Consider the following 20,179-nt stretch of genomic DNA (forward strand, 5'->3'; position numbering starts at 1 on the left):
CAGCCAAAAGGCTGTCTCTTTATTGTGCTTCCATCCTAGGTTCATTTAGCTGTGGGCTGCTAATCATTATGGTCTTTTGTCACGGGTGCTTTACATTGATTGCATTCTTTTTAGACTTTATGCACTCGAATATACAAACAGCTAATTGCAACAGCGTATCTCAAAGCGCTGGATCATATTTAATAGACTTGTCTGGCAGTTGGCCAGTAAATGGGGCAAAGATCATCTTTATTAGTCCTGTCATAAAAGAGGCTTTAGTAGTTATGTGAACCATGTGTTTGCATTACAGCAGGTTATGAAGGGAGTGGTATTTAATCTCTAGTGTGAGCATGATCTTACCGCCACTCCTCTGGGGCCTGCTATCCCCCTCTCTCCCGGGACGCCGATCTCACCCTGAGGACGAAGATGTTGTAGACAGGTCAGGAGGTCTCGGAGATCAGGCATGCTGGGTTAAGTGACACGTCGGAGTGGCTATTACCCCCTCCCTAACAATAATGTCAGATACATACAGGAATACCTGGCTCTCCAGAGGGCCCCATCTCCCCAGGCTTCCCCAGATCACCCTGGTGTAGAAAAAAAGGGAGAACGTTAAAATTTAGCTCTCGATGCTCCTCATTTTAAGTTGAGCTTTTTGACAATTTGCCCTCACAACTTCTCCTTTGGACCCCTTTTCACCAGCTTTTCCTGGTAGCCCCTGAAAAGAAACATGGAGGATGTTTAACTTTTAGCATTCTCATCGTTACAAAGAGAATAACTGGGAAACTGCAACTTAGACAACAGAATCAAATACTGAGTCACAACATTCAGACAGGAAACGACTATTTGAAAGTACTCACAGGAAGTCCATTTGGTCCTTTCTCTCCTACTACTCCATGGTGTCCAGGATCACCCTATCAGGAGACAGACAGCACCATGGCTGTGGGACTCACAGTTCAATTTTACAATCATTTCAGGACGAAGAAGGGACAGCTTACCTTCTCACCGTCCAACCCTGGTGTCCCATCTTTGCCATCTCTGCCAGGCATACCCTGGTAAAGTCATCAGATATGACACTTGTGCTCATATATTGACATTACACAGGTATATATATATATTTGCGTACGTGTACTTACAGGATCCCCTTTTGGCCCTGGTCCCCCAGGAGTTCCTTTGGGACCAATTTTACCCTGATTAAAAGACAAGTAAGGATCTTATTTTATCCTAAAAGAGTCATACATTTTGAGAGTTACCAATCAAACATTTTGGCTTACAATTTCTCCTTTAGGTCCTTTGAACCCATGTGGTCCTCTTTCACCAACATCGCCCTGCAGACATCAGATGAAACACACACACAGCTATTCACTGATGGGACCAGCCATCCGGCCAGGCTTTGAGCTACCAACAAGCGCAGCTCTGGTGATGAGTGAGAAACAAACAAGGAATGACTCACTGTTTTGCCAATGATGCCCGTGATGCCGGGCTTGCCTCTGAAGCCTGGCAGACCCTGCAGACAAACAGAGGAGGAGGCCGAGGTCAAATAAAATGTCTCCATGCACATTTAAATATCTACACAGAGAGTGACAAAGACGGTAAAGCAGATGGGGGGGCGATATAAGGTGGCTTACTCTGTCGCCTACAGGTCCCATTGAGCCTTGTAAGCCTCTCAGACCACGTGGGCCCTAAAACACACCGTTAGAGAATTAAAAAAAGGGCTCAGAGTTTGAAACAATTTTCAGTACTTTGATAATGTAACAAATTTCTCAAATTTTCACGTCTCTCACCTGCAGACCCACAGTGCCAGGAGCACCTGCTGGTCCCGGTGGACCAGGGTCCCCCTAAAGACAGAACAGCACTGAGTACATATAATAAAACCAAAGACCTGATACTCCTTGAAGAAATGCATATCACCCACTACCTTTCATGACCAAGTTTTATACTAAGATGAGAAATGACAGAGTTCTGGCTACTTTGGTCAAACCTCATAAATGATGTGTTAGCACTCAGGGTGTGTGTTGAGGATGACTCTCAACTACTACCACACCAAACCTTAGCTCCATATTTGTAACATTATCTGAGTTATGACCATTTTTGTTTTGGCTAAAATGGATAAGCTGTGATAGCTGTCTTCAATTCTGTTGACATCAAAAGTTAGTCAGGTGCAGATGTACATAAAATGATTAATTTCTGAAAGTTTCATTAAAATCTGTCCAGTGGTTTCAAGAAATAATTTGCTAACAGACAGACAGTGTTGATTCTTACTGTTATTGCCAAAGTTTTAGGCTAAAAATATTGCACAATGTGTAGAGCTCAGAGTATGTGTTGGAGATGATTCTCAGCTACTATCAAACCAAATCTTAACTCAATTTGCTGTAAAACTGACTGAGTTACAGCAAATTGATGTTTCCTAAATTCAATTGGCTGCCATCTTAAATTGAGTTGCTTCCAAAACGTAATCAGTTGTAGATGTGCATCCAGTGATTACTTTCCAAACATTTAATTAAAATCTGTTCAGTGAATCACAAGATATTTCGCTTGCGCTAAAGACAAGCGAACACACGCACGCATGTGTAGATTTTTTGTTTTTTCTTTAATTGCTTTTTGCCTTCAGCGACAAGCAACAAACAAAATAAATATTAACCATGTTCAGCTCACCTTCTCGCCATCTTTTCCAGACTCCCCCTTGTCTCCTTTGTGCCCAGTGTGTCCCTACATGAGAAAATACAAACAGATGTGAGCGGTGGGGGGAGGCAAACGTATGAAACTAGACTTAAAAAGTCATTATAGAAACTTTGTTTACCTTGAATCCTGGCATCCCAGGGGGACCGGGGAGACCAGGGGGGCAGATTGCAGGACACTGGGGAGGACAAAAACAAACCACTGAAGACTCTGTGTTTATTTTTGTTTAAGGCACATCTTCAGATTACATTATACAGCTTTCACTGTGGCAGACATCTTACCAGAAGGTCCCCGTTAAGATCATGAAGAGTCCCAGGAAGCCCCTAAGAGAAGAACAGAAGTCATTCTTTGGTTACGTCTCTCTTGTCATCATCAATAGCTGGTATCATGTGATGAAGATAAACCCACTTACAGGGGGTCCATCAGGGCCAGGAGGTCCTGGAAGTCCTGAAAGACCTTCAGCGCCCTAAGAATCAAGCAGAAAAGCGCCAGAATTACTAATCAACAAAGTGGTTCAAAGGTTAGGCTGCCTGTTCACATTTATTACAACCAAACATGATCCAACACTTCTGGTCCAACTCCACCTGAACGTTTTTCTTCAGGTCAGCTCCCTTTACGCCTTTTTCTGTGCAGCAGGGGGCATGTGGCATTTGACACAAAAAAGGGGTTGGCTCACACTCGGCAGATTTTTCTTTTTCTGTGTTCATGTCAAATGTGATTTTACATACACAGGAGATTTTCTGACATCAAAGCTAGCTTTAAAGCCTATCAGGTTATATAAGGGGCTTGATGCTGCATAGACTTCCAGCACACATGAAACAGAAACTGAGACTAGGCTTCACATTTTAATAAGAATCAACTCATTGTTTTTTTTTAAATATATCTATAATTTTAATCATGTCTGAGGGACCTATTAAGAACTCAACTAACAGGTTAAACAAAACATTAAATATAAATTTTTTAATGATACACTCCAGCAGTGGTTCTCGGCCTTTATAATCAAAGATCCAAATCTGGTTTCTAAGTAAGATCAGAGATCTGGAACAAGCAGCAATAAGTAATAAGCAAATCGTTTTCATTACAGTAAATGATATTACAACTCGCAACCAAAAGAAACAGCTCTGTTTGCCTACAATTGTTTGCTTGTGAACCTAAGCCGTTCAAACTCAAGCTTAAAAAGCGCTGCAGTTTTACAAGACATTTCAACTCAAGTTTGATTAACCTAATTATGCCTCAACATAAAATAGTTTTCACACGAGAATAAACATATTAAATAAACCGAACTTAAAGGCAACAAGACATTGTGACATCATAATGATGAGGTTAAAGATACAGATGTCCTGAGACAGAATACAGAATAACCTGGTGTAAAATATGGAACTGTCTGCTTTCAATGAGCTGCTTAGACCTTGGTACAAAAGATGCTGTCAGGCGGAGGAACTGAATTAAATCTTCATTTGTCAAGAGGACGCAAGATGAGCTTTTCTTGCTGAGAATAGCAGTTATCTTAAAGAGCTGGAGCATCTCTTGCTGTTACTGCAGTCTGCACGGTACATTTCCTGTTAGAGAGTCAACCTTTTACAGCTAATTTTCTTCTGTCTCAGTCATGTGCTCGATTCTCATACTGAACATTCAGACACAAGTTCCCTCCCTCCCTCCCTCGCCTTATGCACTCTCCCTTTTTGTGCTCAAAGCAGCCACACCACAGTAATAAACACATCACTGCATCGTCCCAGTGCATTTCAATGCAATGCAATATACAGTAATATGTGGGCTGAGTCCAGATTGACTTGTCGCTTTGAGAATCGCTGCTCTAAAGACTCCTGGACTGCTGCTGCTGATCCTGCAGAGTTCAAAACTTAAAAAACACGAGCTGAATAACATCCAAACCGACTGCGGCTCAGTTTGAACACAGAGCCAGTCCTCCTCCTGCTACAAGACACCTGATATGATATGTGCCTGATATGAGTTGTTTTTGTGTGTGATTTATTTCAAGAGGAATCGCTGAACGAGACTCCATAATGAGGACAGGAAGTCAGACCTAACTGTGGACATGAGACAGGCTTACCACAGGACCCTGGGGTCCAACTCCTCCTGGCAAGCCATTGGTTCCAGGTAGTCCCTGGAAACAAAAACAAACAGGATGTGTGTGCGAGACATCAGCAGACAGCATGATATATCTCCTGACTCTAAGTACAAGAAAGCTGTTACCAGGATGCAATTTAAAAAAAAGAAAAGTGTAAAAATGATCCAAATAGACCAAAAGTATGAAGAGAGTAGATTGTACTCACTGGAGCTCCTGGTCTCCCCCTGCCCTACGGAAGATACAGGAAGACAAATTAAGTCACATATACCAAAATGTTTCATATAAAGTTACAATGCACGTGATTTGGTTTTTAAGAGAAGAGATTTGAATCCCAGTTTGTTGGTGTAAAGAGAGTCTGAGTAGTGATAATATCAGCTGTGTCTTCATCATCATAACAGAAGCTTTCTTCAGTCTGCTTAAAGCTGAATTTCATTGCTTGTGTGGAAAATAAGTCAAGGAATCAAAAGTCTTGTAGGTGCTACATGGTTGCTTACAGGAGGTCCAGGGGGTCCAGGAGGCCCTGATTCACCCTGTTGACAGCAAAAAAAACAAACAAAAAACAACACAATCAGTGAAAAAAGAAAGCTCAGTGTTTTGTGTCCATGTGTGGTACAGAGCATTAACTACAACTGCTACATGTCTGTGCAATACTGAGCAAAGCAATCTCAAACTTATCTCAATCACTGTGGCCTACCTCCATGAAAGGCGGGAGACAATTACCTATCTCCATCTGTTAGTAAAGTATCTCATGACAGATTTGAATGAAACTCCAAGAACGTAATTATGGCAGGTGGATCTACAACCGATTAACTGTTGAAGGTACCCCAATTCAAGTCGGTCGGCACAGCTAATCAACCAGAGCAAACAGAAAAACGGCTGCAAGTCAGTTGTCTTTTTCTATTTTTGCAAATGTTGAGCTAATATTTGGCGTGGTAGTAGCTAAGAGTCATCCCCAACACATACTCTGAGCGCTAACAGACCACGCAAAATCTTTAATTAAACCTTTAGTGTGCAGTATACTGATTGAAGATTCCTAATTGTCTTTAGGTGATGCTGTGAGTGGTGGTTTGTCTGTGTGGCCCTGTGATGGAGTTGTGACCTCTCACCCAATGACTGCTGGAGACAGACACCAGCTCCCCACCACTCATCAAATGGGTATAGAAAATAGAAGGATGAATTATCTTTTAATTTAATATTAATTGAACAGTAAACCAAAAAGCACAAAACCCCTAATGCGTGTCATGTATGTCAAATAACTACAGCTCAATATAAAAAGCATTACACTGATGTCTCAGCTGTTCTGTCTGAGGTGAGCATTTCTTAAAGGAATACATATCACCCGCCGCCTTTCGTGCTAGAGTTTTAAACTAAGATCCTCTTAAGATGAGAAATGACGAAGTTATAGCTGTGGTGAAATCTTAAAATAAAATTATGCAAAACCTCATAAGATGTGTTAGTCCTCAGAGTATGTGTCGAGGATGATGCTCAGCCACTACCACATCAAACTGTAGCTCAATATCTATATATTTGACAAAGTTGTAGCCATTTTTGTGTCAGCTGTTAACGATTAGTTGCGGCGGTCATTTTGAATTGGGGTAACTAGTTGTGGATGTACATCCAGTAATTCTTCTCTGAGAGTTTCATTCCAGTCCAGGAAATAGTTTGCTAACACCACATACAGACGAACACACAGATAAAATCATTATTGCCCTCTTGCCTTCGACGGCCAGCGGCAGCAAAGAGATGTGAGATGCCTGTGGATGTATTTGTACTCCAATACAGATTCACATCAGTTTAGGAAACTGTCAAGAAAATGAACTCTGATCAACAGGTTGAAAAGTCTATATTGAAGTCCTGTAGGAGAGGAAAATTAGACTCAGTGAAGGGAAAAAACTTGCATTTTTATTTAGTTTCTGTTTGCCGTTTTGCCATCTAAAATGTGTATGTTCTTTAGCTGTGGATCAGCTAATGCCTGACTCAAACTTTAACTCACTCTTCAGCACTTTAAGCCAGCCAGAATTATCAGTGTAATTAGAGACACGGGTTGGCGCTGGCTTCCTCAATAAGTCGGCTAATTAGCTGATTTGCTGTGGAGATGCCAGGAGGGTGGAGGGCAGCGGTCACTCAGTCTGTATTGTTTTCACTTATTAGATGCACTGTGGAGGCTGAAAGTCCTGTTTAATCACAGGATGTTGTCCCAGTTTGATGTCACGTCTGGTGTAATCCCGTTGTCTCTCGGGTCACTCAGAGGACAGGACTTATTTTTGTTCGAAAGAGGGATCCCTTCTACGGTTTCTCAGATTGGAGGGAAATGGAGCACATTCCAGGCTGGATTAGGCAGCAGCAGAAACAAACTCCCTTCCTGATCCCTCATTAAAAATCTCCCAGACCAAGATGTTGAGCTAACTTGACAAATTCAGGCTGGCGTAGAAAACCCAGGAGCTGTAAATGAGTGAGCCTCCTAAAGATCCTCCAGGTAACAAAACTGGATTAAAACAGAAAGCCTGTGTCTGTTCTTGTTGATTGACAGGGAAGTCGTTAAAAAAAACGGTCTCCTCGGCATCACAGCATGACTTACTGCCTCCCCTGGGGGTCCATCTTTGCCAGCAAGACCGTCAGGACCGGTCAAACCCTGAGGATGAAGAGCAGCATCATTATTTCTTTCATTTTTGAAATACTTTGGATAACAAATTATTTGTAGTTCCACAGCACCAGATGCACTTTGTTCTACGGGTACAAACAGAGCTGATGAGTTGATGTTAGCGTGAGAGCTAACTGTGTCTCTTACATTGATCCCTGGAAGTCCTGGCAGGCCCGGTTTTCCTGCTCCTCCTGGTATTCCTGCTTTTCCTTTGGGACCCTACAAAGAACCAACAGAGCTTTCTAACTTTATCTTCCCAATTTCACAAACTGAAGACTTATACGTTGTTCTACATGCATTCACCCTGAGGACACCAAATATGAATTTTAAGTGTATGTGTGTCTGTGTGCGTGTATGACTGAATAATCTCCAGTCCAAACTGAACCCAAATGTGGTTCGTGGAGATAAAAGTGATTAAAAAACCGGACTTTGTTTGAATTGTTGGAGTACTTACAGATTTGCCCGGCAGTCCAGGAGGTCCAGGTTTCCCCTGTTAATAAAATGTGAAAAAAAAAAAAAAAAAAAAAATTTAAGATACTAAAAACCGAGATCGGCGTTTGATTGAAAAGAGAAGAAGAATTTCAGCTGCTTCCCTGCGCACTGGAGGAAGAATAAACACCATCCAACCAAACTGGTGCCGACCGCTCACATGATAAACACCTCCGTTTGGTTTGACTGGAGGTGGGGGGGCTGGAGGTGCAGGGAGGAGGTGCCAGCTGAAACTGTAGACGGTCTCACAGGGTTGGGGAATGTATGAATGGGCCCTCTGTGTGCCTAAACTTTACCGGAGTCCCAGAAGTACTCAGAGCTAAAACGATTACAAGTTTTCTCTACATGAAAAAAGATTTATCAAAGGATTTGACGATATTAACCAAAGTTTTTCTTTTACCCTCGCCATATGATAATGAATTTCCTTTAAAAAACTGTACAAATAAAATCCCACTAAGTGATTTTTACCAAACACGTGTAACTTCGTATGCATTAAAATCTGATCTGCTGAAGTAGCTAACCAACCCATTAACGGTGCAAATAGAAATGTCGGTGTTTTTACAAAGGATAATAAGGTCAGTCTTAAGAAATAGTTTTTCACTCACAAGTCACACCCATAAACCTGCCCACCTCCAGCCAATAAATGATCATTTAGGAGGAGCTGTAGGAGGAGTCATTTACATACAGTCTAACATTTAAAGACATTCAGCTCCACTTGTGCTAAAAAACCCCACTAAAGGTGACTGATCTACATTTTAATTGCAACACGAGAAACCAGTCAAATCTGAGCTGTTCTGGCTTTAGAGGCTGAGGCAAAAGAAATATGTGACTTTTTTTACAAACTTTATGGGTTTATATGGGTATAATCCCACAAAAAAAACAAAAACAAATCTGCTCCCCATTTTCATCTATTGTTGGTGGGCTGTTAACCCAGAACAGTCCGGGTTAGAGATGCTTTTAGGCACTAACATCCTTAATGTCTGGTCAACTCACGTCAATCCCATCCCGTCCTGGTTGTCCTGGGGGTCCCGGTGGCCCGGGGGGTCCTCTAGGGCTGGGCCTCTGCAACATAACAAAAAAGCATAGAAATCGAGAGATACCCCCTGGGAAACACGAACGTGATGTGATGTGAATGCGATCAAGTGACATTAAATCGATGAGAAAAAACAAAACAAAACATAAAAAGCTTTAAAAGGACTGAGCTCTCCCTCTAAAGATGTACCACAAATGTATCAACGCCATAAAATCCAAGCAGAGAATACAAATAAAAAAGCCCTTTAGATACATCTTAAGAAAAGGAGCAAGGCTAGGCTTGATTACATGTCTGTGTTTGATTCCTTGTAAAATAATAATTTATTGAGGACTCTCCAGCGTTCACGACTGAGTGTGGCTGAGTGAACAGAGGCAGCATTGTACGCTCTGATCTCCAATCAGCACATTCCACAGGTTCAAGGAAAAACAGAGCCCTGACTGCTGCAGCTGAAGGGCAAAACTTCCAACCACCTGCACACAAGGAGCCTATTCTGAGCGCTCTGATCAGAACAGTTTCAGGGTGAACAGGTCGGTGAGACTATTCAAAGACTGCATAAAGTTTGAATGGCAGGCCTTGAGTAAAAGGCAACAACTGCAACCATCATCATCACAAGAGGTGCCCATTTTAGCTTTACGCTGGGCCTGCTGTACAGGTTATCACCTCACCTCTGAGATAAGATGCAGGAGGAGGAGGATGGAGCCCCTTTGAGCAGCCTTACCTGAGCTGAGGAGGATGTCAAAAGCTGGCACAGCAAGAGCACCCAAAGAGCAGAGACCGCCGCCATTGCTCCCTGGTTTAATGCAGAAACGAAGCTCAAGTCCCCAAGTTCCCTTGTCCAGTCCCGTCTCACTTTCCCCCGCTTCCTTCGCCTCGCAGCGCGCAGCCCCTGAATGGCTCAGTCTTTGCTCCCAGATCAGCCCGAGTCTCCAGCAGAAGGGGCTGAGCTCAAGTCAGGCTCTCTGCACACAGAGTGAGGGCGAGGAGGGGGGCGAGGAAGGGGCGAGGAGGGGGTGAGGGCGAGGAGGGGGAAAACTATTTCGGACACCAAGAAAGTGGACAGAACTAACAGCGCTCTTTAAAAACAAAATCTGACCAACAAAAGAGATACTAAAGAATTAAATAAATAAAAAACATCTGGATGGAACAGCCACTTAAAAAGGGGCAGCTGCAATGTGAGGTTAAAAAGACGCTCTTTCTTTTCTACTCAGAAGAAACAGATAAAAATGAATGGAGACGTGAGGAGGGAAGGTTCTAAAAGGATCTGAACCCACACTTCTTCTTCACCATGGCTTCTCTAATGTTCCTGCTTGCAGGTTTGTAATTTCCAACCAGAACTGAGGTCACGCTGATCACATCTTCAGCTTCTAGTATTCAAGAGTTATTTTCTCAGATACGACAAAGCTCCTCTGTTACAAATAAGGTTCAGCCCAGTTTCTCCTGACAAGAGAAGGGAAGCTAAAATAAAACCTATCATTTGACTTCTTCACTGTTATCTGCATTATTAGAGCTATTAGAGACGCAGATATTTCAGCATAATTCGCTTGTAAAGAGAGATAAATGCAAACAGACTTCCATTATATGTAAATGTGTTGCTAATTTTGTCTATTGATAGGCAAAGCTGGTTTTAGAAAGTAAAGGAAACATATTTTGCAGCTTCAATTGAGTGGGATTTGTGCTAGTTCAGCTGATTATTGACTTTGAGACAGACAAATGTGCTGTACACACACCACTGTACAGACTACAGCACATCGTGGCAACAACAGATTAGGAAAATTAAACTTTCAAAACACAATAAAAAAGAACTAAAATCCGAATCTTTAAATCCTGACCCGCATCTCAGAGTCTCTTGTTATTGAACTGCTACAAAGAAAAGGGAAACACTGACATCCACCGCAGCTCATGTCAAGTTTTAAAGAGTAAAATCAAATGCTGGAGGAGCTGAAATGTGCTCCGTTGCATTTTTTTTTAACGAACTAGACTTGGATTGTGTTTGGCTGAACAGGAACCACTTCCGTAAAACGATCAGAAAATAGTAAGACTTTATTCTGCTCTGATGACAGCCAGGTGTGGAACTGGTAAACAGTTATATAGAAAGTTATTACCATTTCATCAGGTTCAATACAGCAAGTAAAACAATTATTGGCAAAAAATTAGGCGCGAAATATAAAAAGAAGATTCGTCGCCCTGGTCTGTGGTGCTTCGCAGGACGCACCACTTTCACCGGAACATACAGTGGAACTAAATTACAGCCAAAGCGTTTTCATTTCTGCCAAGCACATTGTACAATCAAACAGTCTCATCACATTTGCTTTTTTTTTTTTAAATTCTTTTGGCAAAGCGTTCAGTTGTTCAGTCTTACTTCCCAAACGTTGCATTCTGAAAGGTTGCAGACTGAGCAGCATTGTTGGAAACTTAAATAACATTCGGCCCTATTTTCATTCGAACAGCGGAATGAAGAGAAACACAAACTAGTACAGAGGGTTTCATCGACACAAAAAAAATCGCCTCGAATAGAGAGATGTTCATAAAAAATATTTCTCAGTGCAAAAAGAAGACGGAGAAAATAATTAAAAAAAAAAAAAAAAACTCCAATGTTGGGACCTTCAGCTACCTGATAGAATTGCTCTTCACATATTCTGTGGAAATGTTTTCAGAATTACTCACTTATTATCCAGGTAATCAATTGCATTGTTCCCTTTGCCTACAAATCCAGTGAAAACACCAAAACCAGCAACAAGTTTCCTTCAATTACCTTAAAATAAAATAAGAATAGGAATAAAATTAACCTGTCAACTTGAGACAAATGTCGTCCCGCTCCTGTTAGTAAAAACAAACGTCTGGTTTTCCACCCAGCTGTGAAACTAAGCATGAAAAGACTCCTGTCGGGACAATTAAGGCCTGGACGGACTTTCATCTGCTCAGAAAACTTAAACTTAATTTAGTCTAGAGAGAAAAAAAAAAAGAAGAAATTTAGATGTAAAATGCAGAAACACTTTTTGTTGGCAAGAACGATGACTTTAACCCCATCAGAATCAGGAGGAAGAACATTCTGAGCATGGCCGGATCATCGGCGTGTAAAGAAAAACTGGAATAAACACAGGGGACCTGGAAGTTAAAGCCAAAACAGGTACAGTGACACCACCAAGATGGTTTTAAATTCACTATGACTATGTGCTGGGGAGAAGGCGGGACTTAAAGCCCCCCCCCCCCCCCACACACACACACACACAATCTGGTCCCAAAAATACAACATGGCAGCAGTGTTGCCAGATCCTGGAGGAGAAACGAGCAACCAGGTCGACCAAAACAAACCCCGCGGCCTCACAGCGAACAACAGACGCTCCACTTAGTTTAACGATATCAACTCATTTATTTGGCATTTCACGCTAAATCGTTTTAGGGATCACTGTTGTTTTACTTTTTTTTAGATTTAGATTGAACCTTTTCACCTAACAGTCTAAGTTTAATGGTGTCAAGGTAGAGACAAAATTTAAAAAACGAGTTCAAAGACAGCACCATTGTTGGGGTGGTATACAAAGCAGCAGAGGGAATGCATGGAGTTAAAAGAGACAGTATTGTTTTCTCAAAATCTATGTTTGTCTATTACACACTCTAAACATATTGCTGCTTCTGGTGTTTGTTAGATTTGTTTGGAAAAAAACAAAGTAAAACAAAAACTACATAATAGCAAATACCATATTCAAACTGAAGCACGTTTAGTCCAATATTTGATGGACAAATTATTTCATAAGCTTATTCAAGTAAACAAAACCAATATCTTAACATCAAATATAATAGAAATAAGGCCTGGAAAAACTTTTAAAGTCATATTCTGTCGTTTCTGTACACTACATAGTTCATACGTATTTTTCATCTTCCAGTCTGTTAATTCATGAATTTGTCTGGTTTTGGTCTGAGCTCAACGGGACCGACTCCATTTCAACATCCTCTGACGCCGTCGTATTCCTTTGTTCATCCACACTTGTGTCATTTTCCATCCCGTTCATCACAGAAACGTTCTCCTGTGCTTCCTCCTCTTTCTTCATGTCCGGCTGCTGACTGAAATCAGTCCGTGGGATTTTCCCCTCCCTTTCAGAAGACGGAGAGGGCGAGTGTTTTGAAGTCTTGAGAGGCGTTTGCACAGACGGGCTCGTTTCACCCGTGGTTTTATCGGCAGCGGCGTTTTTCCCCGTCTGCCCGCTGGCGGAGTCCTCAGCGGGGACGTTACTTGGCGGCACCTCGCCGTCTTCCCTCTTCTTTTTTGGCGGGTTCTCGGCTTTCATGTCGCCGTCAGTCTGCATAGTCTCAGCTTCCTGGACGGCGTCCGTGGAGTCAGTGGCCGGTTTCTGCTCACTGTCTGCGTCGGGCTCAGGCCGTGTAGCCACTGTGTCGGGACTGGGCGACTGATCCATTTCATTCTCATCATCTGGAGAGTCATTTCCATTCCTCACGATTTCATCATTAGACTCGGGCTCCACATTACCATTTCTGACTGTCTCATCTTCTGCTTGTGGTTTGGCAGACTCCTCGGGCTGTTTGCTTTTGTCCTTATTTTTATCGTTTCCTTTCTGAGCCTTGGAATTATTATCCAGTCCGTCCTCCTTCTGCTGCACGGCTGCCTCTCCGTCTTTGCTTTTCTCCGCCTTTCTAAGCTGTTTCTGAACCTTCCTCGGACACCACACAAACTTGTCCTTCGGCTCAAAGTGAAGGTACGCGAACTTCACGAGCTCCTGACGTTTCTGCTTGTCCAGCACGGCGAACAGGAAGTAGTCGAGCACGCTGCGTTTCACACTGCTGAGGGTCTTCTTGACCAGCGTCTCCTCCAGGAAGAAGCGCACAAGTGGGGCTTGGTAGTGCTTAAAGCCGAGCTCGCCAAGACTTTTCAGGATGCGCGTGATCCTCAGGTTGTTGTGCATATTCCTGCAACAGATCAGACAGTTCCAGCCGTAGTTACAAACACAAACACAGAGCTCTTTGAAGGTACAGCTGATATTTCACCTCTCCAGGTTTCCAAAGCGCTCTTTCCAATTTTCTGCACGTTTCACTTCGCCCGTCTCTTTGTTGACCAAGCGAACGCCATAGAAACCCAACATGAGCTCATAAGATTCTACTAGTCTTCTTTTGGCATCTTCATTCTTCTTGAAGGCCTAGAAATCACATAAGGTAAAAACAGAATACTAGTATTAGTTATGACCCTGCAAAACAATATCAGCATGTAAATGAACACATAAATTCTTTGTATTAGAAGCACTTAAATGGTTTGCTTTGTCAAACTTTACAGCTCCTGGTAATTTTTCTGTTTTGAGGAATGAATTACTTAAAGTGATGTTAGTTTCTCGACTGATAATGTTTTCTTCATGGAAGAATGTTAGGTAAAGGATGTGTGCGATAATAAACCACATCGGCAACAACAACAAAATAAAATGATTGAACACTAGAGCCAAAATGGTGACCTGGTCAACAGTACGGTTCAGCCTTAATCAGTTTTTAAAGACAGTCTTCTCCATAATCTAGAGGAAAACACAACAAACACACTTTGTGGCTTAATTTACAACCAGCCAGCAACACGACCAAGGAGTATTTCAGCTCACCTGTATCAGGCATCATCAGCACAATTTGCCCAAGCCCAGCCTCTGATCGGCCATGTTTACTGATAATTATGACCAGCCTGTTTTGTTCGTTCGTAAATTTCCAAAGGTGTTCCGTTCTTATCAGCGTTTTACTTTTTAGTTTGGGAAGTTTATGTTGCAACTTTGCTTTTTAAATGTCCATACGTAAATGAAAAAAAAAATATGACAAATACTAGACATGGTGAGATAAAATAGATAAAGAAAACAATAAAGTTAGGTAACCGATGATATTAACGCCTGAAGGAAAGCAGTAAAAGAAGTGCATCATTAAAAGACAGGTTTTGTTCTACTTTCACTTGAGGGTAGCTATATTAAGCACAAACACGGAAAAAGTGATCTCAGCACATCTGCAGTGTACTCTTGCTGCACTTACAAAACATCTTGACAAAAAGCTAACTTTACAACTGTGGCTGATGCCCTTGCTCATCACCGCTCAGCTCGTTGATACCAATACCGTACGCTCATTTAAACTGATTAACGGAGAACCGACTGGTGCAGCAGTTCATTATTTTCTGAAAGAAAAGCTCTACACCACACAGGGCTCAGAAGGCAGGGGGCATTTTGGGTTGAAAAGACGATGAAGACATCTGAACCACACACAGATGTCTTGTGTGACATGAACGTCTATACCTGAGTGTTGGAGCTGAGAAGGCATTTACATTAATCTGCGATTGGCGAGAAAAATAAGTATATGGTGGCAAGCTGAGGATCTTTAGCTACGATCAGTTTGATAGTATTACTTGCATCCTACTGAGCTAATAAGCCACATCACTTCATCTGCAGATCTGAGCTACAACTGATTCCTGTTTTGGATCAGTTGGTCACTACTAACCTGTGGCAATATATTAACGCAAACCTTTTGCTAGTAAAATACTGAGTTCCATGACATGGAAACTTATTATTGTGAGGCAGCTTATCTGCCCTGAGGGGGACAAAAACATGTCAGAAATCATACAAATATACTTCCTCCAGCTTAACCTCAGAGATCCAGAGGCCCAGAACTGTTTTATAATCACAGAAAACTGGCTATTACTTTCAGAATCAGCATTTATTTAATAAAAAAACATTTTCTCAGTTCTGAACATGTGTTGTTTTTGCATCCTGTCAAATAAATGTAGAGTTTAAATAGCTGTAACGTCCACATTTTATGTTTTAGTTGTAACTTCTAGATCAGAGAGAACATTTGATAAGAATGCACAAACTAGACAATAACTCACGTGATTTTAAACAAGCTACTGCAGTCGATCAATCTTTTGGTTGATTCATGTGCAGTTTTAAGCTCCTCCAAGCTGACTCCCTCAGTCAAAGCATCAGAAATCCACTCATGTGCTCATTTACAGGACAGCGTTTAATTAGAGCATTGTTGACATAAAAATATGAAATTGTCCCAATAAAATGTCCAGTAAGATTGTTGCGTTGACTCATCTCGTGCAAACAACGACAACAAACCCTGTAGGTCACCTCGAAGAACCCAATTCTGCCCTTTTGTGTTGCGTGTTGATTTCGAGACTCGTTTCTGTTGGACGCACTCACCTCAATTTCCTTCTTGGTGAGTTCTGAAGCCATATAATTAACCCCTGGTTCTCGCAGTGGAAACAGCCTGGGAGAGAATGAGGAAAATATTAATATTGAACATGTTCCTTTACCTGCCTCATCAGAAATGTAGTGAGGGTCAGAGAAACTATGTTTCTGGGTGTGCAAATGTCCCCATTTTCTATAAATTGTGTATTTCTGGTAAATTTCCAAATGTACATAAATGCTTTATTCTTATTGGGTAATTTGTTCACATGACTGTCACATGACTGCTGCTGGCAACATTTTCTAATGAAGAGCTGAGAGCTCAAAATATCGCCTTGCTGCAGTAAATAAGACACATGTCCTGCAATGTAGAAGCCTTTTTGGAGTAACATGTTTGTCTACATGTAAATAAACAAAAAAAACGGCGACATACTCTGACATCACTGCTTATATTATGACATTTTAAATGTATATTTAAGGTGAATCTGCAGTTAAATGAAAAATGTGAGTTAAAATAAAACCATTCACCCCATAAACACATGTTTATGGTAAAGGCAGTGGGATCAGTCGACACTCGTTTAATTACACAGCTGTTATACTGATGCCATACGAAGTTTCCACCATGAGGGAAAGAGGATGCTCCCCATTTCTGCAGTAGGTGCAGCTCTTTTAAAACACCAGTCCCTGAAAATGACACTCTGCTCACGACTTTCAGCAGAGGGTGCTTACGTACACGTATTCAAAAAAGAACAATAGCAAAAGTGAAAGCACACAGACTCATTTTCATTATGAGTGTGCTGTGTTGAAGTGAAAGCAACGGGTTGTGAAATGCACCAACGTCACAAATAACTTGCTGATCAGAACCTCCATTCTTTCTCAAGCAGTCACATAATAAAGCCTGCGACTATATTCTAATACTCAAGACAACAAAGGGTGATTGTGGAAAGTCTAGAAAGCCCCCCAAAAAAATAAAGCATACGTAATAGATTTAACTGAGAAGTGTGTTTAAATAGTTTATGTAAAACAACCTTCCACGGAGGCAAAGTACGTACCACTGGATGTAAGAGTGGACCCGCTCCAGTTTCTTATAGTCGTTTTTCCACTCTTTAAGAAATGAATCGATGTAGATATCTGCGCCAAGCAAGAGAGAAGACGCAGTTACGAAAAAACACCCAACTTTCCCAGAATACAGGAGATGTCTTGCCAAAAAACAACAACATGACGTGTGTTACCATCAGGAGCAGACGGAAACTTGTTCAGATAAAACTGTAAATTGCTCATTTTATCCTCGGAGCACTCTTCATCTGTTAAATTCTGCAAACAAACAAACCCAGCATTAATACATACATATGTCTTTATGTAACTTGTGTGTGTTTAGGTGCTACTTACAGGATAGCCTCTTCTGTAGTTCTGCATGTCCTTTGCTGCCCTCAGGTTTCTGGGTGTGTGATGCCACTACAAAACCAAAGTTAATAACATGAATCACTTTTCTTCCACGAATAGGAATGCATTGTTACATTAATGTCAAAAGAAGACAAGCTTCATTGATCCTAATGATGAAACAACCCCCTTTTTTTTCTTTTTCTCTCTCTACTGACACTGTTTTGCAAATTGACGCATAACGCCAGGCTAAATTCACATGACCACAACTACAAATGGGGACCTGTTGAAAAGAAATAAAACATTTAAGCTTAATCAATCTATTAAACATTATGTCTGGCCCCTGTAGGCTTTATTATTCAGTCGTAACACCGAAGGGAAAGAGTCAGCTAACGCCACTGGCTAGCTGGGCTAGTTAGCCGGATCTCCAGCAGGGGACAGAAAGCTAACATTAGCCTTACAATAAACAGCCTATCCCGGTGCAAAGGCGAGGAGACAGAAGGCCAACACCTCGGTACGTCATAGCTTGGTTGACTAACAATGAAAGCACGTACTATAGCCCAAGATGATTTGTTTTTGTCTGGATTTGTCCGACGGCTATGGCTCTCTCCGGCCGGGTCGTCACCATCACTCTCTGTGTCCCAAGTCGAGTCGTAGTCACACACACAGTCGTCTTCCATTATTAAATTATTGTTCAGTTTTGCTGCCAACTGCGGTTAAATAAAAGCGCAGCCCGACTCAGTCACATTAAAAGGGATGAATGAGGTTACACCTTCATTTTCAGGTTAGATAAGGACGGCCCCGACCATCAGTCTCTCCAGCCAACCATCATCAGGCAGCAGCAGATTCGCTATGCTAGCGGCTGCAGCACCGATGCTGCCTTCAGGTACCCGCGTCGAGTTAGGGCTGAACGCAACTCCTCGTCGTTACTGCCGCAAATAGACGTCATGCGTTTACCTTCGGAAGCCCTTTTTTGATTTGTTTTGCTAGGAAACTTCTCTTGTCGATTTCCAACATCTACAATAAGCCCCACTGCTGTGTAAGTTTGCGCTTTAATATACTTTCTAATTAGGACATTATAATTTACGATTCCCTTTGAAAGCCACACACTGGCTGTGTTGGCTGCAGGTGTTAAAAGTGCAAACCAGCTGAGTCAGACAGCTTTTATTAGGAACAGGAAAAAAAAACCCTTCATCATACTGTTACGTAAAGCAGCAAAGCCACAACATAACCATGACAAATGATCACAATTTACCCAACAATTAAAAAAAGCTACACCCACACACAGTTAACACATGTCAAAGAAAGCCTACTGTGGAAGGAATTCACATGTGAATATCTGAACAAACTACTGAAAAACCAAGCCCTGATAAAAACTGGCATGCATACGTTACATTGCACGTATGGTAACTGATAAATATAATGATTTCATTTTACCAATCTCCGAAGTGTTCATCAACATCAAGACAGAAAAGTTTAGATTTCTTTCTTAAGAAAAGCAACGCCATTTACAAGAACCTCTTTACAAGAGGCAGACTAAGAGAAGAAGTCGTGGTGACCTGTATCGAGAAGATGTTTTGACCCAAATGTTTCACAGGAGGGGAAACATTAGAGGTCAGCTCGAGATAAACGTGGGACGAGGTTGGATGTAACATGGCTAAAAACACAGGGTCTTAATAATAATTGTGTGTTCACCAGTACTTTATTATTTCCTGCTCAACCCCCCCCCCCCCCCCCCCGCCAAAAAAAAAAAAAAAAAAAAAAATTGATTAGTTACTTATACCACTTTTTGTAAGAATTATCAGAGAAAAAAGTACAATACAGGATAAAAAAAGGAGCTCCAACCCACAACCCTAACAGACAAAATAATATGTAGTTTTTACAAAAGGATCCTTTCCCTTTTTGATTATTACTTCATATCAATTTAAAGTGTTTATGATGCACCATTTGTGTGACCATAAAAATGTGTTTTGGAATACACAATGATGCGATAAAGAAATGGTGAACCAACAACCAGTTTTTCATTTGTTTCTATTAGTTTCCCTTACACCCCAGCAACGTTTTTTTTCCCTCTTTACTGTAAACTATGACCAGCTGGCCTCAGCAGCAGGAAAACACAGAGCTGTGACAGAGCAAAAAGGCAGATCCTTCATCCAGGATGATGTGTCCCAAAACACCTGATTACTCAAGAAAATTGAACCGATAATGTTTTCTGTGCATCATTTTGACTCATAATAAAACTGTCAGCAAAAGCCTCATTTACAAAGTCAGTCGAGCTACGGTCTTTTAAACAGTTATTGGGTTCCTGGGTGTTATTGGTTGTAAAACACCTGAAAACTTGAAAAATATAACCAGTTTGGGATTGTGGAATTATTTTGGTTTGCAAAGTGCTGAACATTTTATATCCAGGTGGACATTAGTTGAGTTTGACAGGCGTGTGAAGCTGCTTATTTCAAACCCATAGCAACGGATTACATTTCTGCATAAATATGACATTATGTAACCTTTTCCAGACTGAAGAGCCATCTTGAATTGGGTTGTTTCCAAAACTTAATCAGCTATAGGTATACACCCAGTAATTATTTTCTGAAAGTTTCATTAAAATCTGTTCTCTGGCTCATGAGATATTTTGCTAACAAACAGACAGTGTTGACTCCAGTAGTTAATGGCAAAGTTTTACACAAAGATCTTCCATTATTTGTTAGAGCTTAGACTGTGTCTTGTAAACAACTCTCAGCTACTACAAC

The 20,179-nt window shown here is 41.4% G+C and overlaps 2 protein-coding genes across 5 annotated transcripts in view; both read right to left on the bottom strand.

Moving 5' to 3' along the window:
• Nucleotides 1-9,849, bottom strand: part of col9a3 (collagen, type IX, alpha 3) — a 14,389-nt gene extending 4,540 nt beyond the window's left edge. The window contains exons 1-22 of one of the 2 annotated variants that reach the window (XM_017409733.3): nucleotides 9,623-9,849; nucleotides 8,865-8,933; nucleotides 7,837-7,872; nucleotides 7,530-7,601; nucleotides 7,320-7,373; nucleotides 5,236-5,271; nucleotides 4,947-4,970; nucleotides 4,724-4,777; nucleotides 3,068-3,121; nucleotides 2,937-2,978; nucleotides 2,777-2,833; nucleotides 2,632-2,685; nucleotides 1,761-1,814; nucleotides 1,605-1,658; nucleotides 1,430-1,483; nucleotides 1,251-1,304; nucleotides 1,113-1,166; nucleotides 975-1,028; nucleotides 837-890; nucleotides 650-694; nucleotides 510-563; nucleotides 340-393 (exon numbers count right to left, since the gene is read on the bottom strand). In XM_017409733.3, the coding sequence (XP_017265222.1) occupies nucleotides 340-393; nucleotides 510-563; nucleotides 650-694; nucleotides 837-890; nucleotides 975-1,028; nucleotides 1,113-1,166; nucleotides 1,251-1,304; nucleotides 1,430-1,483; nucleotides 1,605-1,658; nucleotides 1,761-1,814; nucleotides 2,632-2,685; nucleotides 2,777-2,833; nucleotides 2,937-2,978; nucleotides 3,068-3,121; nucleotides 4,724-4,777; nucleotides 4,947-4,970; nucleotides 5,236-5,271; nucleotides 7,320-7,373; nucleotides 7,530-7,601; nucleotides 7,837-7,872; nucleotides 8,865-8,933; nucleotides 9,623-9,688 (1,149 nt within the window). In that variant the 5' untranslated portion in view covers nucleotides 9,689-9,849. Of the gene's footprint in view, nucleotides 1-339; nucleotides 394-509; nucleotides 564-649; nucleotides 695-836; nucleotides 891-974; nucleotides 1,029-1,112; nucleotides 1,167-1,250; nucleotides 1,305-1,429; nucleotides 1,484-1,604; nucleotides 1,659-1,760; nucleotides 1,815-2,631; nucleotides 2,686-2,776; nucleotides 2,834-2,936; nucleotides 2,979-3,067; nucleotides 3,122-4,723; nucleotides 4,778-4,946; nucleotides 4,971-5,235; nucleotides 5,272-7,319; nucleotides 7,374-7,529; nucleotides 7,602-7,836; nucleotides 7,873-8,864; nucleotides 8,934-9,622 lie in introns of those variants that run through there. The other variant, XM_017409734.3, reaches the window with a different exon arrangement.
• ogfr (opioid growth factor receptor) overlaps nucleotides 1-18,298 on the bottom strand; it is a 19,312-nt gene extending 1,014 nt beyond the window's left edge. Inside the window, exons 1-7 of one of the 3 annotated variants that reach the window (XR_003038878.2) lie at nucleotides 18,205-18,298; nucleotides 17,442-17,507; nucleotides 17,285-17,366; nucleotides 17,105-17,183; nucleotides 16,068-16,134; nucleotides 13,903-14,051; nucleotides 12,120-13,824 (exon numbers count right to left, since the gene is read on the bottom strand). Coding sequence is in view for 1 of the 3 variants with exons in the window: in XM_017409347.3 (XP_017264836.1) it covers nucleotides 12,795-13,824; nucleotides 13,903-14,051; nucleotides 16,068-16,134; nucleotides 17,105-17,183; nucleotides 17,285-17,366; nucleotides 17,442-17,507; nucleotides 17,987-18,112 (1,599 nt within the window). In the remaining 2 variants the exon portion in view is untranslated. Of the gene's footprint in view, nucleotides 1-10,926; nucleotides 13,825-13,902; nucleotides 14,052-16,067; nucleotides 16,135-17,104; nucleotides 17,184-17,284; nucleotides 17,367-17,441; nucleotides 17,508-17,986 lie in introns of those variants that run through there. The other 2 variants (XR_003038877.2, XM_017409347.3) reach the window with 2 other exon arrangements.
• Between the last annotated feature and the right edge of the window lie 1,881 nt (nucleotides 18,299-20,179).

Source organism: Kryptolebias marmoratus, linkage group LG8, assembly GCF_001649575.2.
Source record: "Kryptolebias marmoratus isolate JLee-2015 linkage group LG8, ASM164957v2, whole genome shotgun sequence".
In the NCBI taxonomy this organism is placed as follows: Eukaryota; Metazoa; Chordata; class Actinopteri; order Cyprinodontiformes; family Rivulidae; genus Kryptolebias; species Kryptolebias marmoratus.